Raw genomic sequence first — 27,564 nt, forward strand, 5'->3', positions numbered from 1 at the left:
CTTATATCTAGCCATATTATTAATTATTAATTTAAAATTCACTGAGAAAAATTTGTGCTAAGAGTGAGTTTGGTCCCTTTTTCTGCCCTAATATTTCTTATTTTTTTGCTCTTTTGTGTTACCTAAGACTTTTAGTGTAGTGTTGAACACAGACATTGATGGTAGGCATTCTTCTATTGAGGGAAGATAGCTAGTTTTCCACCAATATGTATACTTGCCATAGATTCTGAAAGATACCTTTGATCAACTTAAGGAAATTTTCTTTAATTCCTAATTTGCTGAGGATTGTAGAGTTTTATCAGATGCTTTTATGGCATTCTGTTGAGATGATCGTGCAATTTTCCTGCTTTCATCTGATAATGTAATGTTATTGATAAATTAACTTGTATTTAACTGTCCTTGCAGTCTTGGGATCAGTCCTATTTGACTTGTTGATTTGGTTGTTGCACTCGGCTGAAATTCAGTATTTTTACTTTTGTGTCTATGTTCTTAAGTTAAATCAGCTTTTAGTTTTTATTTTTGTAGTTATCCTGTCTGATTTTGGTATCAAGATTATGCTAGCCTCATGGATTGAGTTGGAAAGCTTTGCATTGTTTCTGTGTTTCCAGAGTAGTTTATATCTTTTTCTCAAAGGTTTGTCAGAATCTGACCATTGGTCCATACAGCTGTCTGGGGTTGGTGGGTTTTATTAGAGGTAGTTTTTTTTTCCCCTCTTAACTCAACACCCCCTTTTTTTCTTTTTCAAATTCTTTGCTATTTATAGATCTATTCAGTTTTTCCACCTCTTCTAGATTCATTTTGGATATCACCATTCCTATCTTAAATTGTTTCGATATCTTCAGTACTCTTCATTATGATGGGATACCAGCAATGCTAAGTATTTTGTAGACATTTGCATACAGAACTAAACCCTACTTCTAATGAGAAGTAAGTATAATTATGAAGGAAAAAAAGTAATTATTACGTATTAGGCATGTAGATAACACTAGAATTTCGACAATGACATTTTGTCTGTTTTGTATCGCATTCCCTATTGTTGTTAACAGTTTTATAGAGATATAATTCACATACTGTGCAGTTCAGCCATTTAAAGTACACAGTTCACAGATTTGAGTATATTCACAGAGTGGTGCAACTATTGCTTAGTCAATTTTGAAACATTTTCATCATCCCCTAAGGAAACCCTCTGTGTAACTTTGAGCTGTCATTCCTAATACCCCGCACCCCATTCCATCCCTAGGCAATCACTAATTCAGTTTGTATTTCTATAGACTTAAAGATTTCTGTGTTATGGGCATTTTATATGAATGGAATCATATCATACATGATCTTTTATGACTGGCTTCTTTCGCTTAGCATAATCTTTTTTCAGAGTCTCTCCATGTTGTTAAACCTATCAGTACTTCATTCCTTTTTATAGCTGAATAATATTCATTGTATGGCTAACATCACATTTGATTTTTTATTTATCACTTGATAGACATTTATTATGAATAATGCTGCTGTGAACATTTGTGTACAAGTTTTTGTGCAGACAGTATGGTTACATTTCTTTTGGATATACATCTAGGAATGGAATTACTAGAGCATATGGTAACTTTATAAGGAAATACCAAACTTTTCCAAAACAAAACAGCTGCAACATTTTATATCCTACTAGCAGTGTATGGGATTTCCAGTTTCTCCACATCCTTGCTAACACTTAAGTTACTTTGTGAACCATTAAAACAAGATCTAATCTTCTTTATTTTTTCAGTCTAATTATCATAGTAGTCTTTAAAACTGGCCTGTTTTAAAACTACTTTTTAAACAATTGCATTAGAAAATGTAAAAAGGAAACCTACCTAACCTGTATAGTTAGGGAAGATGTTCTTGAGGAAATGACCTTTAAATTGACTTCTGAGTTTGTTCATCTTGGGAATATAGTGTGGTAGGGGACGTGGGGAGGAAAGGCTCTTCTAGACAGAACAATGTGTACAGAAGCCCTGCTAGACAGAACAATGTGTACAGAAGCCCTGCCTGTATGAGATGAAGGGAAAACACGTTATGTTTGAGTAATTCAAAAAAAGTCCTTGTGTCTGGAACAGACTGAGCCTGAAAGGCCAGATAGGCTGTATCATTGTAAGAACAGAGGGAAGTCATGAAGACTATAAATGGGGAGGATGAGTGTATGTACATTTTATAAAATCCATTCTGGTAACAGTGTACAAAACAGGTTGTATTTTGATACAGTCAGATATTGGGTATAGTTTCATTTGTGTGTCCTAAGGTATTATCTCTTCCTTTTAGATCAACTTACTGAGTTACAGTGTGGAGAGTGAGATCAAAGAATACTGAGCAATTAAATATTTTTTCCTATGGTTTTAAGTAAATAATCTGTGCAAACAAGGTATTTGGAAATGTTTAGTGCAGAAGAATTTATTAAATGAAAATGTATGACATTATACATGTATTTCTATTATTTTATGGTTCTTTATCTCTTTTAGGAAACCAAGTATCTTTTGCCAACTCTGGAAAAGGAATTATTCTTGGCGGAGCACAGTGACCTTGAAGAAGGTGGATTGGACCTGACTGTAGCATTAAAACCAGTCAGTTTCTATATATCAGACAAAAAAGAAATGCTTCAGCAGTGTTTCTGTATCATAGGAGAGAAGAAGTTACAGAAGATGCTTCCTGATGTGTTAAAGGTATTTCATGCATTATCAAACTATACATATATACAGAAATATACAAAAACCTTTTTTGTAACAGTCGTTTTACTTAATGGAAATTATAACTGGGTGTTTTCAACTAAAACAAGCTACTCCAAAAAGATATAAAAAAGGAATTTTGGAGAACTATAAAAGGCCTTGTATATTTCAAAATTTGCCACGAAGAAATGGGGCAATTTATTGTATTTAGATAAGGAGTTTTTTGACCTGCTGGAAATAATTCTATTAAAGATAGGCAATTTAAGTAACTAAATTAGAAGTATAATGATTCTTTCTGATGCTTTTAAGAAATAACATACTGCTGTGTAACAGTAACAATGATAGTTGGTAACAGCTTGTATTTCATTAAATTCATAAATGTTTTCATATATTTATTTCTGAAAATTATCGAGAGAAATATGTGGTATTCTACTTTTACAGGAAATAAGGCTTGGACAAGTTAAACCCAACATTATATCTATCTAAGCTGTATGGAGCCAGGTCTTGAACATTTAAGCCTTTAGAGGAATTATGTAATATAAATAGATTGCTATTGAGACTATCTGGGCACCTGACTTACTCTTTAGTTCTTTCTTCCATAATAAACATGATTTTATATATTTCCATCAACTCTCTATAAATTATAAGGCTTGCATGGTGACTGGCAGTTATTCAGAGTTCATCCCTCATGGGATGAAAGATTTATGTGGCTTTTAATTTGTTTTACTGTAAGATTTTGCTGAGTAGACTTTTTTTCTTAATGATTGCTGTTTTCTAGTTTATGTTGGTACAGTATTACACAAATGCATTTTTTAAAATGTCATTTTCTTTAGAACTGTTCAATAGAAGAAATTAAAAAACTGTGCCAGGAACAGTTAGAGCTCCTGTCTGAAAAAAAAATCTTGAAGATTCTTGAGGGTAAGAATGCACATTTCTACCTTCTGTTAACTTATTATTACTTTAATACTATAGCATAAATCCTGAGGTATTCTTTTTCTTACCTGACTGTTTAACTTCATTATTGGGTAATCACTGAGTATTTTTACTTCTGTTTGTACAGAAATATAGTTTACATATCAGAATAGCATCTCAAGAATTGACTTTTTGATGTGTGTATGGTATTTCCAAATCAACTGTATAGGTAAGAACATAAGTTTGCGCACAGTAAGCAAATGAAGTAAGAAATGTTTTCCCAAAATTCTGTAAACAGTTAATTATTGAGAAGGCAAAGACATCTCTTAAAATAATTTTTTATTTTCTGCTTTAGATTCTTACTGCTTTTAATTACCTGTTGTGTACTGTTTTTCCTGTACTATGACTCAGATGCACAGTTAGAAAAATTTCTTGCAGATTGCTAACCTTATCTGTCTGCCTGAAATATGACTCTTCTTTGTGATACATTCCCTATAAATTTTGGCTTTTTTAAGCATTTTTTTTTTTAACTTTACAAAGATTTTAGCATTAGCATCACAAGAGAAGGAACAAAAAAAATGGAGACTTAATTTCCAGAGATAATGTGTTTTTTATATGTAAAATGGCTTGATGGAATCTGTAATTGTTGATAATAGATGTATACATGTGTAAATCATTTTAAATATAAGCAATTAAAAATGTCATCTTTCAACAACTGTCAAGTTCTTTAATTTGCATCACTTTTATAGATGACATATTTTGTATAATGATGAAATCATTCTGACATTTTATAAACATGCTTTTAATTTTTTAATGTCATTTATGTCATTCATAAGGTGACAATGGTATGGACTCTGATATGGAAGAAGAGGCTGATGATGTCTCAAAGATGGGGTCTGACCTAGTTAGTCAGTAAGTTAAAAACTTCCATTTTCATTTCAAAGTTTTTTTGTTATTCCTTTGGTGATTTCTTATCTCAAGAATGTGATTGTTTTTCTGTGTTCTATGTATATAAAATTATTCAATATTGGATTGATGTGTTCATTTGTAATGATTGGTCCTCTTGGCATATGTGAGGATAGAATTAATTGCTTTCAAGATTAAGATGATTTTCTTAAACCTCCTGAACAGCAGGGATGCCGACCTGAGGCAGGATCACATCTCTCTTTTGGAATTTGAATATATGTACTACTGGTGATGTCAACTATTTATTAAGTACTTATTCTACCAAACGTTATATTATTAGCTTTGAATACTTATCTCACTGAATTCTTCTGCATATCTGTTAATCTTTGGGGCTAATAGCCTCATTTCACAGATGAGATAGTAAGGTGATTCCTTTTTTATAGGTGCATTTAATTTGATTATTGTGGTGATAAAAATGTATGTAATGTTCTGGAATGCTGACTGATCAAAAGCAACATGTTAATTTTTTTTGTAGGTTATTCTGCTCTGCTGCAGCTTATCAAACTTTTACCCACTGATTTTACCAAATTATTGATGATTTTTTGACAAAACAACTATTTTTTGGTAGTTGCCAAAGACTGACTTGTATATCTCTTTGCAAAGTTTGGCTATATGCAATAGCACAAATAAAAACAGATAACCAGCAGCAGTAGCATAAATGGGTAGCACATATTTAACCTGAAATCTTGAGTATTTTTTCCTTTCTAATAGAATGCTATTGGGTAAGAGTTGCTGAAAAAGAACAATCTCATTTCATAAGTTGTGGAGAGCATCAAATAGTCTACTTGAAAAACTCACATTGCTTGCCTGCCTCATAATCAGTAGATTTTTGGTCATCATGTACATCTTGCCCAAGAATGTCACAGGGTGATTTATACATAACTATGAAATAGAAAGTGTACACATTTCTAAAGTCTTACTATTGGCTTTGCTTCAAAATACTAAACTTTAAATGTTTATGTAGTATACTAATCTTTGTCACTGAATTCATATAGCATTCATTATTTTTTTTTTTCATACAATGAATTGCTAAAAAAAAATAATGGACTGGCTTTCTGGTTGGATTTCAGGTGAAATGTACTTAAAGCCAGAGCTCTTCCTCAGTATTTGATTTTTCCAACTTTTTTTCTTAATACAGATAAGTGCTACATTTGTATCTGTCTGTTTAAATTCTGTTGTGTTTCACTCCTAACCTTCTAGTGTGGCAAATCATGTTTCTATTAAGCATTACTTAATTGGTAATACTAAGGAATAATTCTGTAATTGAGTTTTGTACTCACTGAATATGGATCATTCCTCGTCTCTTAATGTGCCCCAAGTGCAGCTTCATTTTCCAGATACCTTGTTACAAAATAAAGTGTTTCATCATTAGGTGCAAAAAAAAAAAAGTAGTGCTGAAAATAGTTTAGTTAGTTAAACATTTATAAGGTTTGTCATCTTTTAGTACTTTCTTAAATGATCTAGATCATTTTGCTTCTTGATGGTACTTTTCATAGAGAATCCCGGATTAGACTTTTGCTTGATTGTATTTGTTTTGCCTTTGTTCAGGTATGTTTAATTTTCCCAGTTTTTGAGTTGTTGTCACGGTTAAGTCCTTTATCTTTCACACCTGAACTAGTGCTACCTTCTCTACTGTTAGAAGCCATTTAATAAATAGCCAATTAGTTTAGAAATTTAATTCTTTAAAAAAAATTACAACAAAATACAATATTTGACTTCTGAACTTTTCTAATAAAGAAATGTGATTAGATTCAAAATGACTGTTGTGAAGAACCCACTTTTACAATGTGACCATAAGACAGGTCATGTTAGCTTTTCGATGCTGCAGTGAGCAGGTTGAATAATCAGACATATTACTAAAAATTGTCATAATAGCCATATGTGGACCTGATAAGTGCCAGATCCTTGAGATTCTTTTGAATTATGTGAGAATATAGGCTTAAAAATTTATATTTCTAAGCTACCAGATGCCAAATAAATAATAATACTAAAGCTAACACGTACTGAACATTATATGCCACTGTTCTAATCTTTGTAAACTTTGTATGCCTTCATTCACTCATTAGGTTTATATAACAGCCTTGTGAGGCAGGTGGTATTAGCATCACCATTTCACAGATGGAAAAATAAGGTCCCAAAAGATTTGTGTGCCTGAGGCCACACAAATGAATATGAAAGTAGGAGGCAGTGTTAGTTATGAAGAGACTGTAGCATTCATGCAAATGTACCTGGGTTTGAAACACTTAACTTTCCCTAAAATGTAGGTAAATCCTTGCTTCAATAGGATTATTGGGCTTAAACAAGCTAATTTGACTAGTTGTTATTTTTTAAAAATATTTTGTTATTAATAATCTTAGTTATGAATGGGGAGATACAGTGCAGTGTGAAACTATGAATGTAGGAAAGTGTTGGCTTTAACCCATGTTCCTGACTCTTCCTTCCCGTAAGTCTTCTTTGGAGCAATAGAATAAGCTAAGTGTGAAGACTGGTGGAGCCAAGGAAGGGGGTCTGAGGTTTGCAGTGTTCTGTAGATACCCAGGAGATTGTGGAGATAGGGAAGTTCATTTTCTTTGGGGCATTGAGCAAAATCTGAGGCACATGATAAAGCCAGTGATTTGCCTTTTGTCTAAGCCTTAGGTGGCTGCTTAAGAGAGCTCAGCTAGCAGAATCCTTTGTATCTTATTGAAATATATGACACCTTCCTATTCACTTTGTGCTTAGAGGGACAATTCAGTCCTGTTAATCTGTATACAGGAGAACTGAACTGTTGGGCAGACTCAAAAACCTCCTTTGGGTGCTTCAACAAAGGGTTAAGTTTGTTAACATGTTTGGTACTTGGTGCTGAAAATTTCCATGTTTTCTATTACCTGCTGGTTTTTTACTCTGTAATAGATGCCAGTAGTTTGACCTGTCTGGATGCTGGGGGAACAGTTATGAGTTGGCAAGGAACAATGAAAGGAATTCAGTAATTTGAGAGAGGAAAACAAAGCTGAATAAGTTGAACAGGAAGCTTCTGTGGAACACAGGAATTAATAGACTATAGGAAAGAAGACTTTAGCAAAGTCACAAAAACTCTCAAAGAAATACAATTAGAGCCCAAATATAGTTGGAGGAATTAAAAAAAAAAATCTGAATTCCTGTAGAAGACAAACTGATAAAGAGATCAGTTATACGGGGGCTAAGTCATGGTCCTAAGAAATCAAATTGAATACACAATAGAGAAAAACCACACACAAAAAGTGTAAATCCTTATGTATAGCTCATGGGTACATAAGGCAGAAGGCAGTTTTACACCTGTCCTGAACGTACTAGAAATTCTAGAAAGAGAAACAAATAGCTGGAAAAGTAGTAAAGAAATGATAGAATTAAAATTTTTGATTTGGCCTTAAGACTGTAAGGGCAAGGATAATGAGAAAGGATTATCATGTTATGGGCTGTATTGTGTCCCTACAAAATTCATATGCGGAAGTCTCTAACTCCTAGCATCTCAGGATGTATTCTCATTTGGAGACAAGGTGATTTTTAAAGAGGTGATTAAGTTAATCCAGTCAGATTGGTATCCTTATAAGAAGAGATCTGAGTACACTGAGAGATACCAGGGATAGGGACAGACAGAAAAAAACTATGTGAGGACATAGTCAGAAGGCAGCCACCTGCAAGCCAAGGAGAAGCTTCAGGAGAAATTGAAACCTGCAGACACCTTGATCTTCGACTTCTGGCTTCTAGAACTGTGAGAAGTACATTGCTGTTGTTGAAGCCAGCCAGTCTTTGGTGTTTTGTTACGGCAGCCCTAGCACACAAATACAAACGTGTGTGTGTGTGTGTGTAATTTTTCTCCTCAAATGTTTTATTTTGGAAAACTTCAAAGTTACATAAAAGTTGAAAGAATGATAATGAACATCCAGATGCCCTCTGGCTAGATAAGCAACATTAACATTTTGCCATTTTTGCCCTCTGTCTCTCTCCTTATATTTATTCTTTTCCCCCCAGAACCATTTGTGTTAGTTTGCTAGGGCTTTCGTGGCAAAGTACCACAGATTGGCTAGCTTAAACAACAGAAATTTATTTTCTCATGGCTCTGGAGGCTGAAAGTCCAAGATCAAGGTACTGGCCGGGTTGTTTTCTCTGAGGCCTCTCCCCTTGGCTTGCAGATGGCCACCCTCTTGCTGCCTTATCACTTGTGTCTCTCTGTGTGTGCGTCCCCCTGGTGTCTCTTCCTGCGTCCTAATCTCTTTTTAAAAAGACAGCAGTCAGATTGGATTAGGCCTACCATAATAATGGCCTCATTTTAACTTAGTTAGCTCTTTAAAGTCCCTATTTCCAAAACAGATACATTCTCAGGTACTGGGGTTAGGGCTTCATATATGAATTTTTTGTGGGGTGGCAGTTCAGCTCATAAACTACATTTAAAAAGAATTTGCGGGTGTCATAACATTTCTTGCTTAAACAGTTCAGTTTTCCCTTTGTAAAAATGAGAGTCTCCTACATAGCCATGATACCATCGTCACTCTTCAGAAAATAAACAGTAGTTCGAGTAATATATTGCCCATATAAAATTTCCCCAAGTACCAAAAAAATTTTATAAGGAATTTATCTGATTAATAAAGTCTGATCTAGGATCCAGTTAGAATTCATGTGTTCCACTCAATTGTTAGTATTACAAAGCTGAATTTAAAGAGAAGATTTAGATATGAGAGCTAAAAGATTCCTGACTAGCCCAGGAATTTAGTTCACATCTTGAAAGAATTAAAAAACAAATAAAATAAACCAGAAGAAACTTAGGAAAATGAAACAACAATGGTAAACGTTAAAACTAAAGAAATAGAAAGCAAGCAAACAAAAAAGGATAAATACATTTATAAACTTGATTTTTGTAAAGACAAGAAAATAAGGTGAACTCTTCTTGGGTCTGATTAAGGAAGCAAGTGGAGAGCAGTTCCAACTGAGATTAGCAAAGAAGGAGGAGACAGAATCAAAGGTATGTCTGAGTTTAAAAGGATAATGAGAATCGACATGCAGCCTTGTATACACAAATTTGAAACTAGCAAATGGATGGTTTCCTGTCAAAATGCAAATTAACCAGATTAACTTCTACACAAAGTGGAAAACTTGAAGAGTTTGACAAAGAAGAAATTAGTAAGGCGAATAGAGATCTGTTGAAAAAGCACCAAGACAAGGTGAACGCACAACTGAATCATTACTTAACATAAGTCAGTACATGAATGTGTTTATAGCTAATAAAACATTCAGTAATGCCATCTGTTATTATTTTCAAACAGATTATACATGTGTTATTTAAATTAGTCCAAGCCCTGGAAAAAGATGAAAAGCTCTTCAGTTTACTTTATGATTTCTGCATTGCTTTAAATATTCCAAATTTCATAAATAGCACCAAAGAAGTGTATGGGGGATTGCAGGCCTTCTAACTTGTGAATTTGGATGTAAAAAATATAAGTACAACATTAATATATGGAATCCAGCAGTGTATTAGACTACTGACCAAGTAGGATTTACTCCAGGAATTTACAGGAGACTTAATTAGAAAGTCAGTTAGCATAATTCATACCAACAAATTAAAGGAGAAAAATTACATGATCAGATAAGTAGATGCTAAAAAGTCCTTTGATAATATTCAGCAGTCATGTCTAATATAATCTGTAGGTAAAAAAAATATAGTAGAAAACTACTCAGATATGATAATGACCATTTGACAAACTTAACTACCCACTTGGTGAATTAAAATGAGGAATCAGGACCATTAATTTTCAACATTTCTTGGAGGTTCTAGCAAATGCGATTAGACTAAAAAAAAAAAAAAGAAGATGGGTGGTGGGATGTAATTAACTGGTATGATAAACTTTGGAAAGGAAAAAATAAAAGTATCTTTCTTTCCAGTTTATAAGATTACAAACCTAGAACACTGAGAGAGTCTAGTTTTTTAACAGAAGACTAGAATTTTAAGAGGGACTATATGTAAGATAAGCATTAAAAATCAACAGCTTTTCTTTCTTATAGCAGAAACATTTATAAAGGGAATGTATTAGGGTTTTTCAGAGAAACAGAACCTATAGGGTATGTATAGATATATAAAAGTAGATTATGGAAGTTGGCTCATATGGTTATGGATCCCAAGAAGTCCCATAGTCTGCTGATCAGCTGTATGTAAGCTAGAGAACCAGGAAAGCCACTGGTGGTGGCATAATACAGTCTGAGTCTGAAGGCCAGAGAATCAGGGGCCTGATGGTGTAAGTCTGAATATGACTCCAAAGGCCTGAGGACCAGGAGTGTCCATGTCCCAGGGCAAAAAGAGAAATGAATATCTCAGCTCAAGCAGAGAGAACTAATTCTTCCTTCTTCTAGCTTTTTGTTCTAGCCTTTAGAGGACTGAATGATGCCTACTCACACTGGGAGGTCATATGCTTTACTCACTTCACCAATTCAAATGCTAATCTCTTTCAGGAATACCCTTATAAATGCGCACAGAAATAATGTTTTTCCAGTTATCAGCATTCCTTAGCCCAGTCAAGGTGACACATAAAATTAATCATCACAGGGAATATTCAAAAATTCTCTTCATAATAGCTATAAAAACTATGGTAATGTTTTCAAATACATTTAATAAGAAACTTATAAAGAAAATTATAAAATCTTACTAAAAGACAAAAAAAATCATGATCTGAAAGAATAGAATACTAATCAGTGGTGGTGGTGGGTGGGGGGAGTTCTTCAATAGAACTAAAAACCCAGAAACCATAAGAGAAAAAAAGATATATTTGTGTGAAAAAATTTTTTTTAAGTTTGAATGTTAAAACAGTTCATAACCAAATAAAAAAATCTAGAAATACTTGGAAGCAAGGTATAACAATTCTAATATTAGTCAAGATTGAATTCAGGGTAAAAAGATTTACGTGAGACAATTAAGGGCAGTTTATAATAATAAAATGTGAAATCCAGAAAGATGAACTAATTGTTAGTAATATATGCCTTAGATATACTGCATCTGTGTATCTTTTATAAGGCAAAAATTGCAAGAATCATGATGCAAAACAGAAAGAAATGCATGAGAATCTATAACTCAGTTTCTTCTCTTTCATCCCTCATGATACATCTACTGAAGGAGAAGGAAAAATAAGGATACTGAAGACCTAAGTGATCTAATTGATTTAGATTATACTCTGTTCTCTGAAAACAGAAAACATACCTGCTGTGGAATATTTGCAAAAATTGATAATAATTTTGGTCATAAAATGTCAGTAAAGTCCTCAAAGAAAAAGTTCAGAAATTATCCTAATTTTAGGCCAGAAGCCTAAAATGACAAAAAGAGGCTGGGAAACTTAACAACATACGTATTTTAAAACTCAATAGCTTTTAGGTCAAAGAGGAATTACAAACTCTCTATAAACTAATAAATACATCACCAGTTTTGTGGAATATGGCCAAAGTAGTACTCAGAAGAAAATTTTAGTCTTAAATATATATTATTAATCCCCAAATAATTAAAGATAGTAAACTAAGCATCTAACTCAAGAAATGGAAAAAACAAAACAAAACAATAAAATAAACTTTTAAAAACAAAAGCATATGGATAATGGCATACTTAATTGTGAAAGACTGTATGTTTTCTCAGATAGGAACAAGAGAGAATATCCACTCTCACCACTCCGATTTTTTTCAACAATGCACTGGAAGTCCTGACAGAGTAAGGCAGGGAAAAGAAATAAAGGAATATCTATTTGCAGAAGACGTAATGTCTTAATGTGCCAGGCTGCCATAACAAAATACTACAGACTATTTATAAACAACAGAAATGTATTTCCTAGTTCTGAAGGCTGGAAATCTGAGATCAGGGTGCCAGCATGTGTTTGCTGAGGGCTCTCTTCTGGATTGCAGACTCCTTGTATTCTCACCTGGTGGGAGGGGCTTTGAGATCTGTGGAAAATCTTTCAGAAGAGCACAGATCCCATTTATGAGAGTTTCAGTCTCATGACATAATTATCTCCCAAGGACCCCTCCTACTAGTACCATCACCTTTGAGGGTTAGCATATCAGTATATGAACTTCGTGGGGGGATACAAACATGCAGATCATAGCACATAGCCACCTATGTAAAACATCTCAAGAATCTACCAAACCAAACAAAACAAAACAAAAAAACCTACAACACATTTATGGTAGACAGAATAATAATACTCCCACAGAGATGTCTACATTCTAATCTCCACACCTATGAATATGTCATTTTACATAGCAAAGGTATGATTAAATTAATGATTCTGAGAGATGTTTATCCTGGATTATCCATTCAGGATCTTGTGAGCACAATGGTCTCTATAAGAGGGAGGTAAGAAGGTCAAAGGCAGCCAAAAGAGATGGGAGGTGGAAGCAGAGGTTGGAGTAATGTACTTTGAAGATTAGAGAATGGAGCCCCAAGCTAAGGGACACAGGCAGCCTTTTAGAAGCTAGAAAAGACAGGGAAATGGATTCTTCCCTGGAATCTCCAGAAGAAATGCAGCACTACCTACATCCTGACTCTGGTGTCCTAAGACTCATTTAGGATTTCTGACCTCCAGAACTGTAAGAGGATAAATTCATGTTGCTTTAAGCCATTAAATCTGTGGTAATTTGTTACAGTGGCAATAGAAAACTAATGCAAGGTACTTGATTAAAACCTAGACATCAGCCAAAGTTATAGATTGTTGTCTATAGTCATAGAGATGTTTTGCTCAATTTAAACATTAAAAAATTTTTCAAGTGGTTTCCAACACTTAAAAACCAAGTGATAGTACACCAAAAGTTAGATTTCTGAGTTGTTTGAAAATAAGGTCACACTCTTTTCGTGTGGCCCATATGTATTTCACTGTGCTATTTAGTACTTCATTTGCCTGTATGTTGAATGTACAAAGTGTCTATAAAATGAAACTTATTCAAAGGAAAATACATAAAGGCCAAAGGTTGGCTTAGGAACCAGTTATATCAGTTTGTCAGTGTCTTATCAACTGAGACATGTACCTTTACTTATTTATCCCAATTTTGATGAACAAAAATAATTCAAAGAAGTCTAGATAAAGCAATCTGTGTTGTTAAAAACACATGAAAATATTGATATTTCTTTTAATGGGCAACTTACACACTTTTATTATAGCGTTTATGGGAAAGAACTTAACATTAATATCATCTTAGAATTGTCGAAGAAACTGTGAAGTGACAACTTTCATTATGAGGTTTGTGTATGTATATTGTATTTTATATGCCCTATGTAAATCACTTTTCTTATAAACCACGAAAGGTTTTAAGATACAGAAGTACACACAAACGTTTATGCACAAGTAAAAAAAATTCTAAAATTATCTCTTCAGTTTTATATGGTCTTCTCACATTGCCAGCTTTGTGTTCAAGTTTATTTATCTTCTAAGGTCAGCTTTCAGATATATTTTGTTTCCCCCAAACTCTTTTGATCTCTACTGCTTTTTAAAATTTTGATTACTTACTCTTATTTATGTTACAGTAGTTCTTTTTTAATACCAAAAATAACAAGAAAGTAGTAGTTATAAGAAAAATTTGACAGTGTACTACTTTGAAACTTGAAAGTAGTGAGTGTTAATTTATGACAATTTTAATAGGAATAAGATGTAGGGACTATAAAGATAGAATATCCAGTTTCTAAATACCTTTTTAAAAAGGTGAAGAATGGGATTATCACCTTAGTTCACCTTAGGTAAGTAAATGAGCAAATTTGTATTGAGGTAGTCTGAAAACTTTAACATCTATAATATTATAGTGTTTAAAAACTATTAGTATTGTGAAAAGATTTGCAGCTGTTACAGATTATAAGTTAATAAGAACAACAATTTTAAGTAAATAAGGTAATATGGAGGCTTGGAATTAGAGCGCTGTCTTTGGTTGGAGATGTGCCTAAAAAGAAGCTTTATTGTAGCTAAAGTAGCACTAAGAAATGAGAACAGATATTAGCTTGGCCTATAGTGTGAGTTGATTATGCTCTAAAGAATATGTTTGTAATGAAATTTAAGTCTTGAATAGTGCAAGTTAAAATAATCAGGATTGAGGTTTTTATATATAAAGACTAAAACTACAAACACTTTAGGGGAAATCTTAGCAGTGTTTTAGAATTGCTCTAATAAATATCTTTATGAATTTTAAATTAATGTGCTTTTAGTGAATGATACTGAGGGAAATGTCAGTGGAAATGAAGCTCTATTTCTCTACGGATAATAAGCAATGTTGAAATAATAATATCCCAGTTCTGGAAGACAAAGAAATTTCAAAATTCAGATTCACAGACTAAGGTATACTGCACAGTAGGTCCTATGGGAGTATTCTGGAACTATTGTTCCTAGTCACTGCTCCTTAGCAGAGGATGGGCCATGTTCTGAATTAGTTGTTATCAAATTCCACTTTTGGATGATTAATTTTAAAAAATAAGATACTCCTAAACAGGCCTTAGAGATTGTAGGTAATACATATAAGTGGAACAACAACTAGAATTGTGTGTGTGACCACTCTTCTGTTGCTGAATCCTGGCAGTGATGTGTGGTAGAACTCTGATGCTGTTTGTTAGTTGAGTAAAAAGAGAGAGGTTAGTAGCTGCGTTAGTTTTCCTTTTGTTTTTAGTAAGGGAAAAGCTTCCATGTCCTTTTTGATGAATTACAGTTGTCTTGTAGGTTCAGCTCAGCTGTCATTAGAGAACTAAGAGTTTGATTTGTTTCAGTTCAAGTAACATGTATTTCTTGAGTATGTATGTGTAAGTAACTTTCAAACAGGCAATAGTGCTCAGCCAAATGCTAAACTTTCAGTGTCAATAAAACTAAATTTGTTGTGAATAAAAGAGTCCTTCATAAATTGCTATTATTAAACTTCAATGGAGTAAAGTGTTTGAATAAAATTTCAAGTGCTCTGGAGCATTGAATTAATGGGCAGCAGAAATCTACAGTACATAATTCAGTAAGCATTTTTATCAGTGGGTACAAAAATAGGCCTCAAGCAGACCCAAGACCCAAGTAGGCATATTAGGAATAATACCTTCAGAAATTGACCTGTGATTCATCCAACTCACATAACCTCTGGAGTATATAGGGTAATTTCATACCAGTTATTTATTTATTGAACTATGCTGTGGAAAATTTCAGTGTATAGTGAATCCTTGAATAACTGTCACCCACTATGTTCCCTCCCATATTATTTTAAACTCCCTCCTGCCAACTTCTTCCAACTTGATAACTTTGAAGCACATCTTGACCCAGTTACTTTTTAAATGTTTAGCAGATAGGCGCCTCTCCAGAATGTCTAGAACATTCCTTGGAATGGGAGAGTGAGCTTCTGAGTCTCAAAGGGGCTCTTCATTTGAATTGCAATTATGTTTTCCATTGGGGAATTTTGATTATCTTGGGAAGCCTTGTTTTCTGATTTTGTAACTGTCTACACACACACACACACACAAACTATCCTTTTTGTTACAGAACCCTGATTTTTAAGCTGCATCTATTGTCGTTTTCCCATCAGTCATTTAACTGCATCATCCTGCTGCTCAAGCACTCGATTAGATGTAAGCAAGTAGCTTTCCTTTTCTCTGCTCTTCCCTTGTCACTTTAAAAAAATTCTAAGTTTTTCTTTATCACTTACCTGATTCTTTGTATTAATTGCCTTTTCCATTTCACTTGAAAGATAAATTCACTAATGTTCAGCATAATAAACTTAATGACTGTTCTTTTTTTGTTGTTGTTGTTTTTTAATTGAGTTATAGTCAGTTTACAATGTGCCAGTTTCTAGTGTAGAGCACAATTTTTCAGTCATATATGAATATACATATATTCATTTTCCTATTTTTCACTGTGAGCTCCTACAAGATCTTGAATATATTTCCCTGTGCTACACAGTATAAACTTGTTTATCTGTTCTATATATACCTGTCAGTATCTACAAATCTCAAACTCCCAGTCTATCCCTTGGCAACCACAAGTTTGTATTCTATATCTGTGAGTCTGTTACTGCTTTATATTTAAGTTCATTTGCCTTCTTTTTTTTTTTTAATATTGCACATATGAGTGATATCATATGATATTTTTATTTCTCTTTCTGGCTTACTACACTTAGACTGACATTCTCCAGGGACATCCATGTTGCTGCAAGTGGCGTTATGTTGCCATTTTTATGGCTGAATAGTATTCCATTGTATAAATATACCACCTCTTCTTTATCCAGTCATCTGTTGATGGACATTTAGGTTGTTTGCATGAGTTGGCTATTGTAAATAGTGCTGTTATGAACATTGGGGTGCAGGTGTCTTTTTGAATTAGAATTCCTTCTGGTTATATGCCCGGGAGTGGGATTGCTGGGTCATATGGTTAAGTCTATTTTTAGTCTTTTGAAGAATCTCCATACTGTTTTCCATAATGGCCTCACCAAACTGCATTCCCTCCAACAGTGTAGGAGGGTTCCCTTTTCTCCACACCCTCTCCAGCATTCATCATTTGTGGACTTTTTAATGATGGCCATTCTGACTGGTGTGAGGTGATACCTCATTGTAATTTCATCTGTTTCTATATTTAGCTAAATAATAAAACTATGATAACCACATTGGGAACAAACACAAATGACTTAGTAAGCAAAAACTTCAAATGGTGGGAGAAGTGCACTAGTGCACTCCTTTGTATAAATATAAAGGGTTATTTTTTCTGCAGTCAGATTTTTGCATTTTAAATAATCCATAAGTAGAAATATAGACAGCGGCTTATGTGAGTAGGATGAACCTGAGCTCTTTTCCGTATATTCAAATCAAAGATAAGGCCTCATATCCAAAGATCTGGTGAATGAAGATACATTTGTTTTGTGATAACCTAAAATAATTAAATAATATATGTAACTTTTAAAAGATTCCCTGTAATTTTTTTTCTTCCTTTAAATGCTACCACCTGACTTGAGTTAGAAAAAAGGAATTTCACTGTATCAGGTTGTTTTCATTTTTACTTTTTATTGTATAAAATGTCAAGAATATAGAAAAGTAGAGAGGGTAGTGTAATGAAACGCCCACATAACTATTGCCTAGATCTAACAATTATTACAACTTTCCATAATTGCTTCATCTGTTCTTTTTAAGTATTATAAAGTGAACTGATTCTACATATTTGTCTGAATTTCCAGAAAATAAGGACATTTTTCCATGTAGCCATGTATCTGGTGTCTGTTATTTAGCAGCTTTTTATTTGAATGGTAAATACATGCACACAATAGCAATTTTTTTAAAGTATATAGTGAAAATAAGTCCTACTCTTTTTTCTGTTCCCCATGCTGAGTCCCTTTCTGTAGGCAACTACAGTAAATCAGTTTCTTGTGTATCCTCCCAGAGATATTCTATACATTTACAAATGTGTAAGTGTATGTGTATTTTTTCTTCTCACACAGATGGTAGCATACTGTGCAAACTGTTTGGTACGTTTTTTTCATCTAACTTTTTCCATATAATAGTATGTCTTTTCTTGGATTTTGTTCTAGCCAGTGCATATAAGGCTTCATATATATATATACGTGTATACTATTCCATTGTTGGCTGTGGCAAAACAGTCCATTGGTGGACATTTAAATGTTTACTATCTTTTGTTACTATGTATGATAAGAATATCTCTCTATATAAGTAATCCTTTTCTTCTCTGATTATATGTAGTGTAAATACCCAAAAGTTAATTGTTGGATGAGATGTTTGGGCATTTGAAATTTTAACAGATATTGCCATAATTGACTTTTACAGGGTTTAAACCAATTTATACCTCTCCCCTCCCCACCCATATCACCTCTTGGACAACTGTTTCTATAAGGAGAAAGTCTGCATAAATGTAAACAGTGAAGGTTCTAGAGTTAAACTGCATTTTTGACAGCAGAACTCCACAGCTTACTATCTCTCTGACCTTTGGCAAGTTAACCTCTCTGGGCCTCAATTTCCTTTTTTTGGAGAATACGTGTAATATCAGTGCCTACAAATAGGGTTGTGATGATGATTAAATGAGAGAAAGATTGTAAAATGCTTGAAATAGTACCTATCACATGGTAAGCCAAAAAATATTGCTATATTTGTTTTAGAATTTTTACTCTGAATCTGTAACAGTAACTATTCTTAAAATTCCACTTTACACTGATGAGTATTGTGGATTCCCTCCCCCTTTTCCTGTTGTAAAAGCCTAAAGAAAGCAAAGTAATTCATTATGATTTGTAATTATTATTCTTTACTGTTACTGCTTTTTAAAAAACAGTTTATTGTTTACAAATGTCAAACTTTTTCATTTGTTACAAAAATAGTTTAAATTAAGAGAAAATACTGTATACATATTTTAAGGCATGAAAAATTTTTCTCATAAATGAGATCAATTTGTTATACTGCAATTACTCTATAAGCTCAATTCTTTTAGACATATTTTTGTATTACAAAGAGGTTGACTGTGTGCTTGCAGTCTGGTCAACGGTAATACATAGGTTATCTGTACCCCACTTAATGTTCTTGTGTCCTTCATAAATTGCTATTAGGCTGTAATACTGAGGTAGACTATCTACATGATAGGGTAAGCTTATCAGAAATAACAGGATACGTTTTTCAGAAAACCTTCACAGAAATTATTAGTAATCATTGATAGTACTGTGACCTAATGCTTAGATATGACTCCACATTCAAAGTAGTAGAATGCTAGCATGTCCAATTTGTGCACCTTTAAATAAAGCACTTACAAGGTGATCTCATACAACTTTTTCAATAGGGAAAGTCTTGTAAACAGGAATATTGGGATAGAACAAAGAAGAGACTTTGTTTTTCCCGAATGTTGTATAGGTAGAAAAATACAGTATATTCTCTTTTGAGTCTGGCTTCTTTAACTTACCATAATGCATTTGAGATTCATTTATGTTGCTGTGTATATCAGTAGTTTCTTCCTTTTTCTTGCTGTGTAGTCAGTATTCCATTGTGTGGGTATACCATAGTTTGTTTATTCATTTTCCAGTTGGGATGATCCTGTATGCAGAAAAGTGACCCTGGAAAGATGTTTACAATCTAATCTCCAGAACCTTAGAATGTGTTACTTTGTATGACAAAAGAGATTTTGCAGATTTGGTTAAGGTTAAGGACTTTGAGATAGGGAGGTTATCCTGGATTATCCAGGTTATCCCAATTTAATCACATTGTATTCTTAAAAGTAGAAGAGGAAGACAGTAGATCAGAGAGAACTGACATGAGAAGACCTTGACTAGAAGCTGGAAATGATCCTCCGTTTACAGCCAACAAGGAAACAAGGGATTTTGGTCCTACAACCTCAAGGAACTGATTTATGCCAACAACCCAAATGAGCAGGAAATGAATTCTCTCCTAGAGCCTACAGAAAGGAATGCAGCCTGCAGACACTGATTTTTGTCCTGTGAGACCCATCCCAGATTTTTGACATACAGAACTGTAATATACATTTATGTTGTTTTAGATTATTGATCATATATATGTTGGGTCTATTTCTGGATTCTCTTCTGTTTTACTAATCTAGATGTTTATCCTTTCTCTGATATCTTTCCTGTCTTGATCACTATAGCTTAATAGTCTTGAAATGTGATAGTGTTCATCCTTTAACTTTGGTATTCTTTTTCAAAATTGTTTTGGCTACTCTAGGTTCCTTGCCTGTCTCTAACTTCTAATAGTAGAGAGCTCATAGAATGATAGGCTGGCTTCATTCAGTATCTAGCTTTACTCCCAGGACAGTGGAGAGAATCAAGGGTTATACCTCTTGTTAAGCCAGTTTGCCTGATTCTTTGTTAACCAACTTTTGCTGAATGGGAAGAGTCCTTCTGGTTTGGTTTTCTTTCTTTATCCTTCTGTGGAGGTATCTTCCCAGTATTTTTCTTTGGACAAGAAATGAATTTTTTTTTTCTGTTTAGAAATATATTTTAAACCTTAGTAATTCACATGTGTGGTTGTTCTTGATTAAATCCTACAGATCAGCCCCCAGTGTATTACTCTGATTTTACAAATTTGGAATTACAAGAAAAGATCAAGGGTGAAACTGTTTTTGGGATAAAAGAAAGTTAGACTAGTGTTGGTATGAGAACTTAAATCCCAAGGATAGATAAAAGGGCTCTCTTATAATTCAATATTGTACATTAAGCTATATAAGGAGCATTGCAGATGGTAGAAGAGAATTGGGGGGAGAAAACAGGCTTTTTTTTTTTTTAATGGAAAAGAGCACAATAAGCATTTCAGGATTCTTAACCCAAACCAGATTTAGTATTGTGTTCCTTCCCTCCTTTTCCCTTTTCACCTTGTCTCTAATTGTTATAAAATTCTTATATAGTTTTAAAGTGTTTGATAGAAATGTTTAAATATTATATTCAAATTAAATATAAGATGCAATTGCTTTAGTTTTCCTAACTCTGACACTTAGTGTGTTTTATCACTTGGGAATAGACATTTTTTATTTTCATAGATCTAAAAATAAGAATAAGACATGTACACTTAGTTTTCTTGTACTTTAATATACTTTCTTTTTTGTTTCTATCTTGCTTTTCATGCTTTTTAGTGAAAAGCTTTAAATTGTATTAGAGAACTCTGAATATATATAATAATTTTAGTTGCAAATGTATGTCTTAGAAAAATTAAAATTCCAAACTATTTTCTGGAATTTTTTTCGGCTTTGGATGATGCTAATGTAAAAGCATCTAGCTTTTCACTTTTCAGCCACAAGGTGGTATACTACATCTACTGTCTGAAATTCTTTTTGGTGACTTTCTTCAACAGCCTGATCAAACTCAAGAGAAAACAGAACACTATAAAAGTTTACTTTGGGCAATAAAAGAAATTGTTTATAACAGCAGATAATCTTTATAGAGGGCTCCAGTTTTATTTGAAGGGGATTCAAGGAGCTTTCACAAAGAAACTAATGCATAATATACATTTCACTACATTATTATTAAAACTTATTTGGAAATAATTTCAGAATTATTAAAATATTTCAGAGATAACAATGATATAAGAAACACATACACCCTTTACCTGGAATTACCTATTATTAATATTTTATCCTATTTGCATATGCTCTCTTATTACATGTGTCTTTTCTTCTGAAACATTTGAAGCTAAGTTACATACATCATGACACTATGTGTCTAGACACAACATTGGACTTTTCCTAAGAATGTGATACTCTTTTTCACTTAACCACAATACATTGTTAACTTCAGTAAATTCAGCTTTAGTAATTTTAACATTGATAAAATACTTTTATCCAATCTGCCGTCAGTATTTGTGTTTGTCATTTGACTCAGTAATATCCTTTATTATGTTTTTCCCCCATCCAGTTCAGCAGTTTCAAGTCAGTCATAACATTTAATTGTCTTGACTCTTTCCCCGCCTTTAACCTGGAATATTTCCACAGTCTTTATTTGTCTTTTATAACATTGACGTTTAACTCTCCTCACCGCTTTTAATAGAACATTACTCATTTCCACTTTGGGTTTGTCTGATGATTCCTAACGATATAGGTTATACATTCTCAGCTATAATAGTGCATAAATGATGTTGTATCCAAGGTATTAGATATTCCCACTGTCCTTTTAATGGTGATGTTGCATTATGTCTTTGTTCAAGTCATTTAGATGTATGTGTTTAGAAGAAGAAATAAGTGCTGTTCAAGGATGTGTAAGAACAAACATTAATGTTCCCAGTAGGTAAATCTAATTTGATGTTAGGCTCATGGTAGTGTATTTTAATTTTACTCTTTGTAAAGCTTTTAATGTAGTATTGATGTTTAATCTGTCCCTAGATTGCCAAGGAGTGTTGTTGATATCCTCCTTCAGACCTGTGAGTCATTTTGGTAAAAGAATAAAATCTGAGTAGGTGATATTAGACAGAAAGAATGTAAAAAATGGAGATACCTCAATTATAAATCTCTAAGATGTCACAATAACAAATTCAAATATTTTCATAGTCTCTGAGTTTGTACTTGTAATAGTAAAGTTTTATTACAAAACAAACTTGTAAATGCCAAATATTTTGACTGCAAAGAAAATTGTAAACTTCTCAAAAAATGATTACAAATTTTTATCCTTTGGTTATTTGATAGGTTTCTTATTAAGTGGATAAAAAAAGTTTTGTGAATAGGAAAATTTCTGAAATATTTCTAGTGTATTAGTCTTAGGGTGTGTATAAAAATTCTCAGAAGGCAATCGATACTTATTTTATAGAAAATAGTCATTTTGAATCTTTACAGTTAATTTTTTGACATTTGCTGAAAAGTATTTGTAACATCAATATTAAGATGGTATAATGCCTTCTAAAAAGGAGAATTAGTTTAGTTTGCAGCTTTTTTATAGAACCTAGTGAATCAAAGTATTTTTTATGGCATAATCTTATACTTAATCCATTTACTTTGATTACATATGTATATTACAAATGAAATATGTATTTCCCACATACTGTGGCCCTCAAAGCATTTGAGGTATGAAGTTAAATGAATATAAAATAATTTGAATGCCAAAGTGTCCATTAAATTTAATAGTTGAACTTGAGAAACTGCTGGATTCTTCTGTGAGTTATTATTTCTCCCGTCAGCTACCCTGCAGAGTATTGGAAGGGAGAAAAAATTACCAGGTTTGCCCCTTGATTTTACAAAGAAGTATACTACTTAAATCAGTAGTAGTTTATAGCTGCTGCTTCTGACACTTGTATCCATGTTTCTGAGTTTCCAGAGTGCACTGAATGGTACCCTGGGGGCTAAGAAGAATTCTGTGTGTCTTCTCAAGTGTATAACTTAGTTCTAGGAACCTCAGCAGTAAATATTATTTGATTGAATATAGTTTAAAAATTTGTTTTTATTTATTTTTGCTCCTCAGACAAGATGTCTGTATAGATTCTACTTCATCCCTGAGAGAGAACAAGCAACCTGAAGGTTTGGAATTAAAACAAGGTATGAATCAAGTACTTAACTTTTTCTGTAACATTTACCTAAAAATTATAAGCATTTTAACAGTAATAAATTTTCAGTCTTCCAGCCTGCCCCCATTTTACACATAGGGGAGCAGAATAGTTTATTTGGTGCAAGATCAAAAGAGAAGGAATACAGTTTTTATTTCATGACTCCTTTAACCAATGTAGTGGTTCTGCCTTGGTGATATGTAGTTACAGATGTCACCAGAAAGTGTCATCTTGAATAGTTATAATTCAATGATCTATTATATTTTCTCAGCTGCAAGATATTGTAGCTATGTTAAACGGATAGCTTGAGTTGAATGTGGAAAAAATAGGTTTTATAAGATAACTTTTTTCTCTCTTTTTGTTTGCAGAGATATTTTGTTCTTGTTTACTTTCTTCCTTATATATTGCTTTCTATAAATCAGTAATATTACTAGTTAGCAGACATAAAGTGATAATTTGTTATTTATTCAAGCCAGGTAGATCAATGGACTAATCTTTTAGATGTCTTTTTTTCTCATGCCTAGTAGGGAAAATTGAATATAAAGAAAATTTTGTTAGTTACTCAAAGGCTACCTCACATTTTCCCTTTTTCCTGATAAAATTACTTCAGAGCAGTGAGAATCTGTTGCAGCCAAGAGGGTTATGTTGCTTTCATGTAAGCAACTAATCTTTGATGGCTTAGAATAGTTTCTGTGAAACTTGAGTCATAGGGACTTATTTTGTAGAGAAACAGGTCATCATTTAGGCAGAATTTATTTTTTTTAAGCTGTGGCCTGTATTACTAATGTTTAATAAGCAAAGTGAAAAAAATTTAATTTTGTGATTCCTTCAATTTGTATGTAGAGAGAAAAAATATCTAGGTTTTCTGTAATTCTAACCTATGTGCTCTGCATTTATAAATATTTCTGATGATTTTTGAGAATTCCAGGGCTTTTCAGAAGTCCTGTTGTGTTAACTTCTTAAATAACCAGACAAAGTTATATCTTTGTATTACTTCTATGAGCACCTCTGCAGACATAAACTCAGCTTCATAATTTCATTCACATTTATTTTTCATGTATAAATACATGCTAAGCACGTATTGTTTCCATGTAATATAGTCATAGTCATGTAACTCTTGCACACCATCATATAATTTAACAGCACTATTGTTGTTTCTGCCTTTGTTTCTCTTCTTTGCATTTAATAAGCAGGCAGTGTGGGAGAGTATGCTATTAGATTATCCGTGGAGAAAGGAATGCCATATAAAGGATAGAAAAGTCTAGAATGGGCAGGGTGATTCCATTTCCCAGGGAAAAAGGAGTGGAGGCTCTTCAGAAAAGAATGCTGCCCTCTAAGGGAAGGTGTTTTTCTGCTCTCATGTTCAGGTACCTGGAGCTTTTCATTACTCCCTTCCTGGTGCCAACAGCCTATTTTGCTGTGTGTGTGTGTGTGTGTGTGTTTTTTTAGTGGTAACTTCAGTCATTTGAAAATTAGCATTAGAGGCAGAGAAGGAGAGGAGAAGAACTCAGAGTAGCCAGATACCACAAAACCCAGGGTTTTTATGCTTAGGAGCCTTATAGATACTCGGAGGTCCTCACCTAGGCATCATAAACATTAGGTACACACTGTCATCAGTGACAACAAGCAGAGTGAGAAAACGAGAGATCCAAGCACAGAGGTACCGTTGTTCAGTACAGTTCATGCTGTGACTAAATCTGTAGAAAGTGGTTAAATTAAGTTTTAACTGTTTTTAGAAAGCAGGGGAATAAGTAAGACCTTTTAGAAAAATGCCAGTAAAAATGGTTGAAATATAAAATTGTGTTGCATTATGGAATAAATGTAAGTTATTTAAAAGATTCAATTGTGTGGAACATCATGGAGATAAATAATAATATAGCTGAAATCTGAACCAGATGGAAGTAACTTGCTTGGAGTTACCCAAGAAGCTGAGGTACCCCAGGAAACAGAAATCCTAGTAGGCTCAGTAAAGATTATTGCCATTTTTCTAAATGAACTAATATTGTCTTTTTTTAATACGCAAAACTTTCAAAATTGATTTAATATTATCTCTAGCTTTTCTTGCATAGCTAGCTTTTTTTGCTCAGTTAGCTCAATAAAAATATAATTCTCTTTGTGAATGCATTGTCATTTTATTTAATGGCTTGATCATTTAAGAAAATTCACTGAAGCCTATTTAGTACTCATGTAACTCTTTGTTCAGTAGACCAAAATATAAAGCAGCATTGAATTTTCTCTTTGTTCTTTCAGAATAAAATAAATCTTATTTTATGCTCTATGAATGCTATGTGATATTGGCAGGTTATTTAAATTATATTTTCAGTTTTTTTCAGCTTATAAAGTACTCAATATTGAGAAATATTAACTTTGAATTAGGTAAATTGAAATTGGCATTTCTTTGTCTAGTATTGGTATTATTTTTCTTATTAGGAATTTATTTATGAAACTGGCTGTGCTGAAGATGAGTATCAGATTGTGCACTAACTTCTACCTTCACTGTTTGAACATTATTTAAATGTAAATATAATCTACTAGTTGATTGGTTGGTACTGTAATAAAATAGAAACTCTTCTCAGGATTAGTGTCCTAAGTTACTCATTTTTAGCAGGAGGGCAGTTGTATAAGAATGGTTATAAATTTTCTAAATTGGTCATTTGTGCTACAATTAAAAAAAAAAGAAAACTTTGCCAAAGGTATTTAGTACATAGAAAATATTCTTAAAATATCAAACAAATCTTTACTAATGTTAATGAATTCTCTCCCTATATATTTATGTATAAATAAATACATTTATGATGTTCAGTAATATTAAAACAGTGGCCTATACTTAAATTGTTACTTTAAAGTTTACAACTGAGGATATGTGTAATTTTGCAGATTATTCTCCTTTATAACTTCAAGAATTAAGCTCTTATTTTTGCATTCAATCTTGGAAGTTGTTATGGGAAATTTTCTTAACTACCCATGAGAAATAACCAAGTTAAAACTGTGTAGTTAGATTGAAGAGTTGAGATTTGTAGTGGTCACTTTAAAATATTTAAAGGGCTGTCAAGTGGAAGACTGCTTAGCCTGGTTCTATATTGCCTCTGAGAGTAAAAGAAGGTCCAGTATATAAGGTTATCATTAGATGATTTTAGTTCCATTTATTTATTTCAAAAAATCAGATGTATCAGAAAATGTGTTAGGCTGCCATCTGAGATTATGTCCCTATTGCTGAAGGTATTTGAACACTAGTTACATAAATGGCCACTTGGTGGTGCAGTTGTAGAGCAGATTCAAGCCGTGTTTGAATGGATGTTTGGCTTTGATCCTGAAGTTCCTTTCTGTCAGATTTTGTAAAGGCCAGTACCTAGTGCAGTGTCTGCACTTGGGAAGAGTGCTCTTAATAACTGTTTTCTTAAATTGTTTAATAGAAGCAGAATGAAATACACAATTTTTTCTATCTCAAAATTTTAAAAAATTCTGTTGGAGGAAAAGATGCTAGGTTTTTAGTCTTTTAAGCTGTATGATAGTTCCTTGACATGCATTCACTTGAATACAGTCATAAAAGTAAATAATGTAACCATATGGTATATAAAATGATCACAATGAATGAGACATTGACTGCATCTGACTCTGAATCTTTTACATTAGTTTATTCCTGTGAAAATTCTTTTTTATTAGAGACAGACGATGCAAACACACACAAAATAAGCACACAGACTTTTGCTGTGGTTAGGCTCAAATCTTGCCACTTTTTAATGTAGTGGCCTCATGCAATTATGTCCTTCTAAGTCAACAGTTTAAATGATAGATAGCTTTAAGAATTATCTTGATAAGAACTTCAAGAAGTTGAAGATGGGCTTTAATAGGGTAAAATTGTTTTCAGTGGTTAAACTCTGTGATAAAAGTTTCACCTAGTTGTCTTCTATCGGCTTCTTTCAGCCTTTCAGACCACTGGTCACCAAATTGTGTTCATACACACTTCCTGAGAGTTCAGGAAGAAAATACTAGAACTTCCAAAGTAAATCAGTACATATAAGCATATGTTTAAATCTCTCTCTTTTAAAA

General features: G+C 33.1%; 1 protein-coding gene across 1 annotated transcript in view; it reads left to right on the forward strand.

Annotated features, from left to right (window-relative positions):
* CAAP1 (caspase activity and apoptosis inhibitor 1) overlaps positions 1 to 27,564 on the forward strand; it is a 44,874-nt gene that overhangs the window by 1,886 nt on the left and 15,424 nt on the right. Inside the window, exons 2-5 of the mRNA XM_006189896.3 lie at positions 2,487 to 2,687; positions 3,524 to 3,608; positions 4,439 to 4,514; positions 23,433 to 23,506. Coding sequence (XP_006189958.2) covers positions 2,487 to 2,687; positions 3,524 to 3,608; positions 4,439 to 4,514; positions 23,433 to 23,506 — 436 coding nt within the window. The remainder of the gene's footprint in view (positions 1 to 2,486; positions 2,688 to 3,523; positions 3,609 to 4,438; positions 4,515 to 23,432; positions 23,507 to 27,564) is intronic.

The sequence above is a fragment of the Camelus ferus genome, chromosome 4 (assembly GCF_009834535.1).
Source record: "Camelus ferus isolate YT-003-E chromosome 4, BCGSAC_Cfer_1.0, whole genome shotgun sequence".
Taxonomy (NCBI): domain Eukaryota; kingdom Metazoa; phylum Chordata; class Mammalia; order Artiodactyla; family Camelidae; genus Camelus; species Camelus ferus.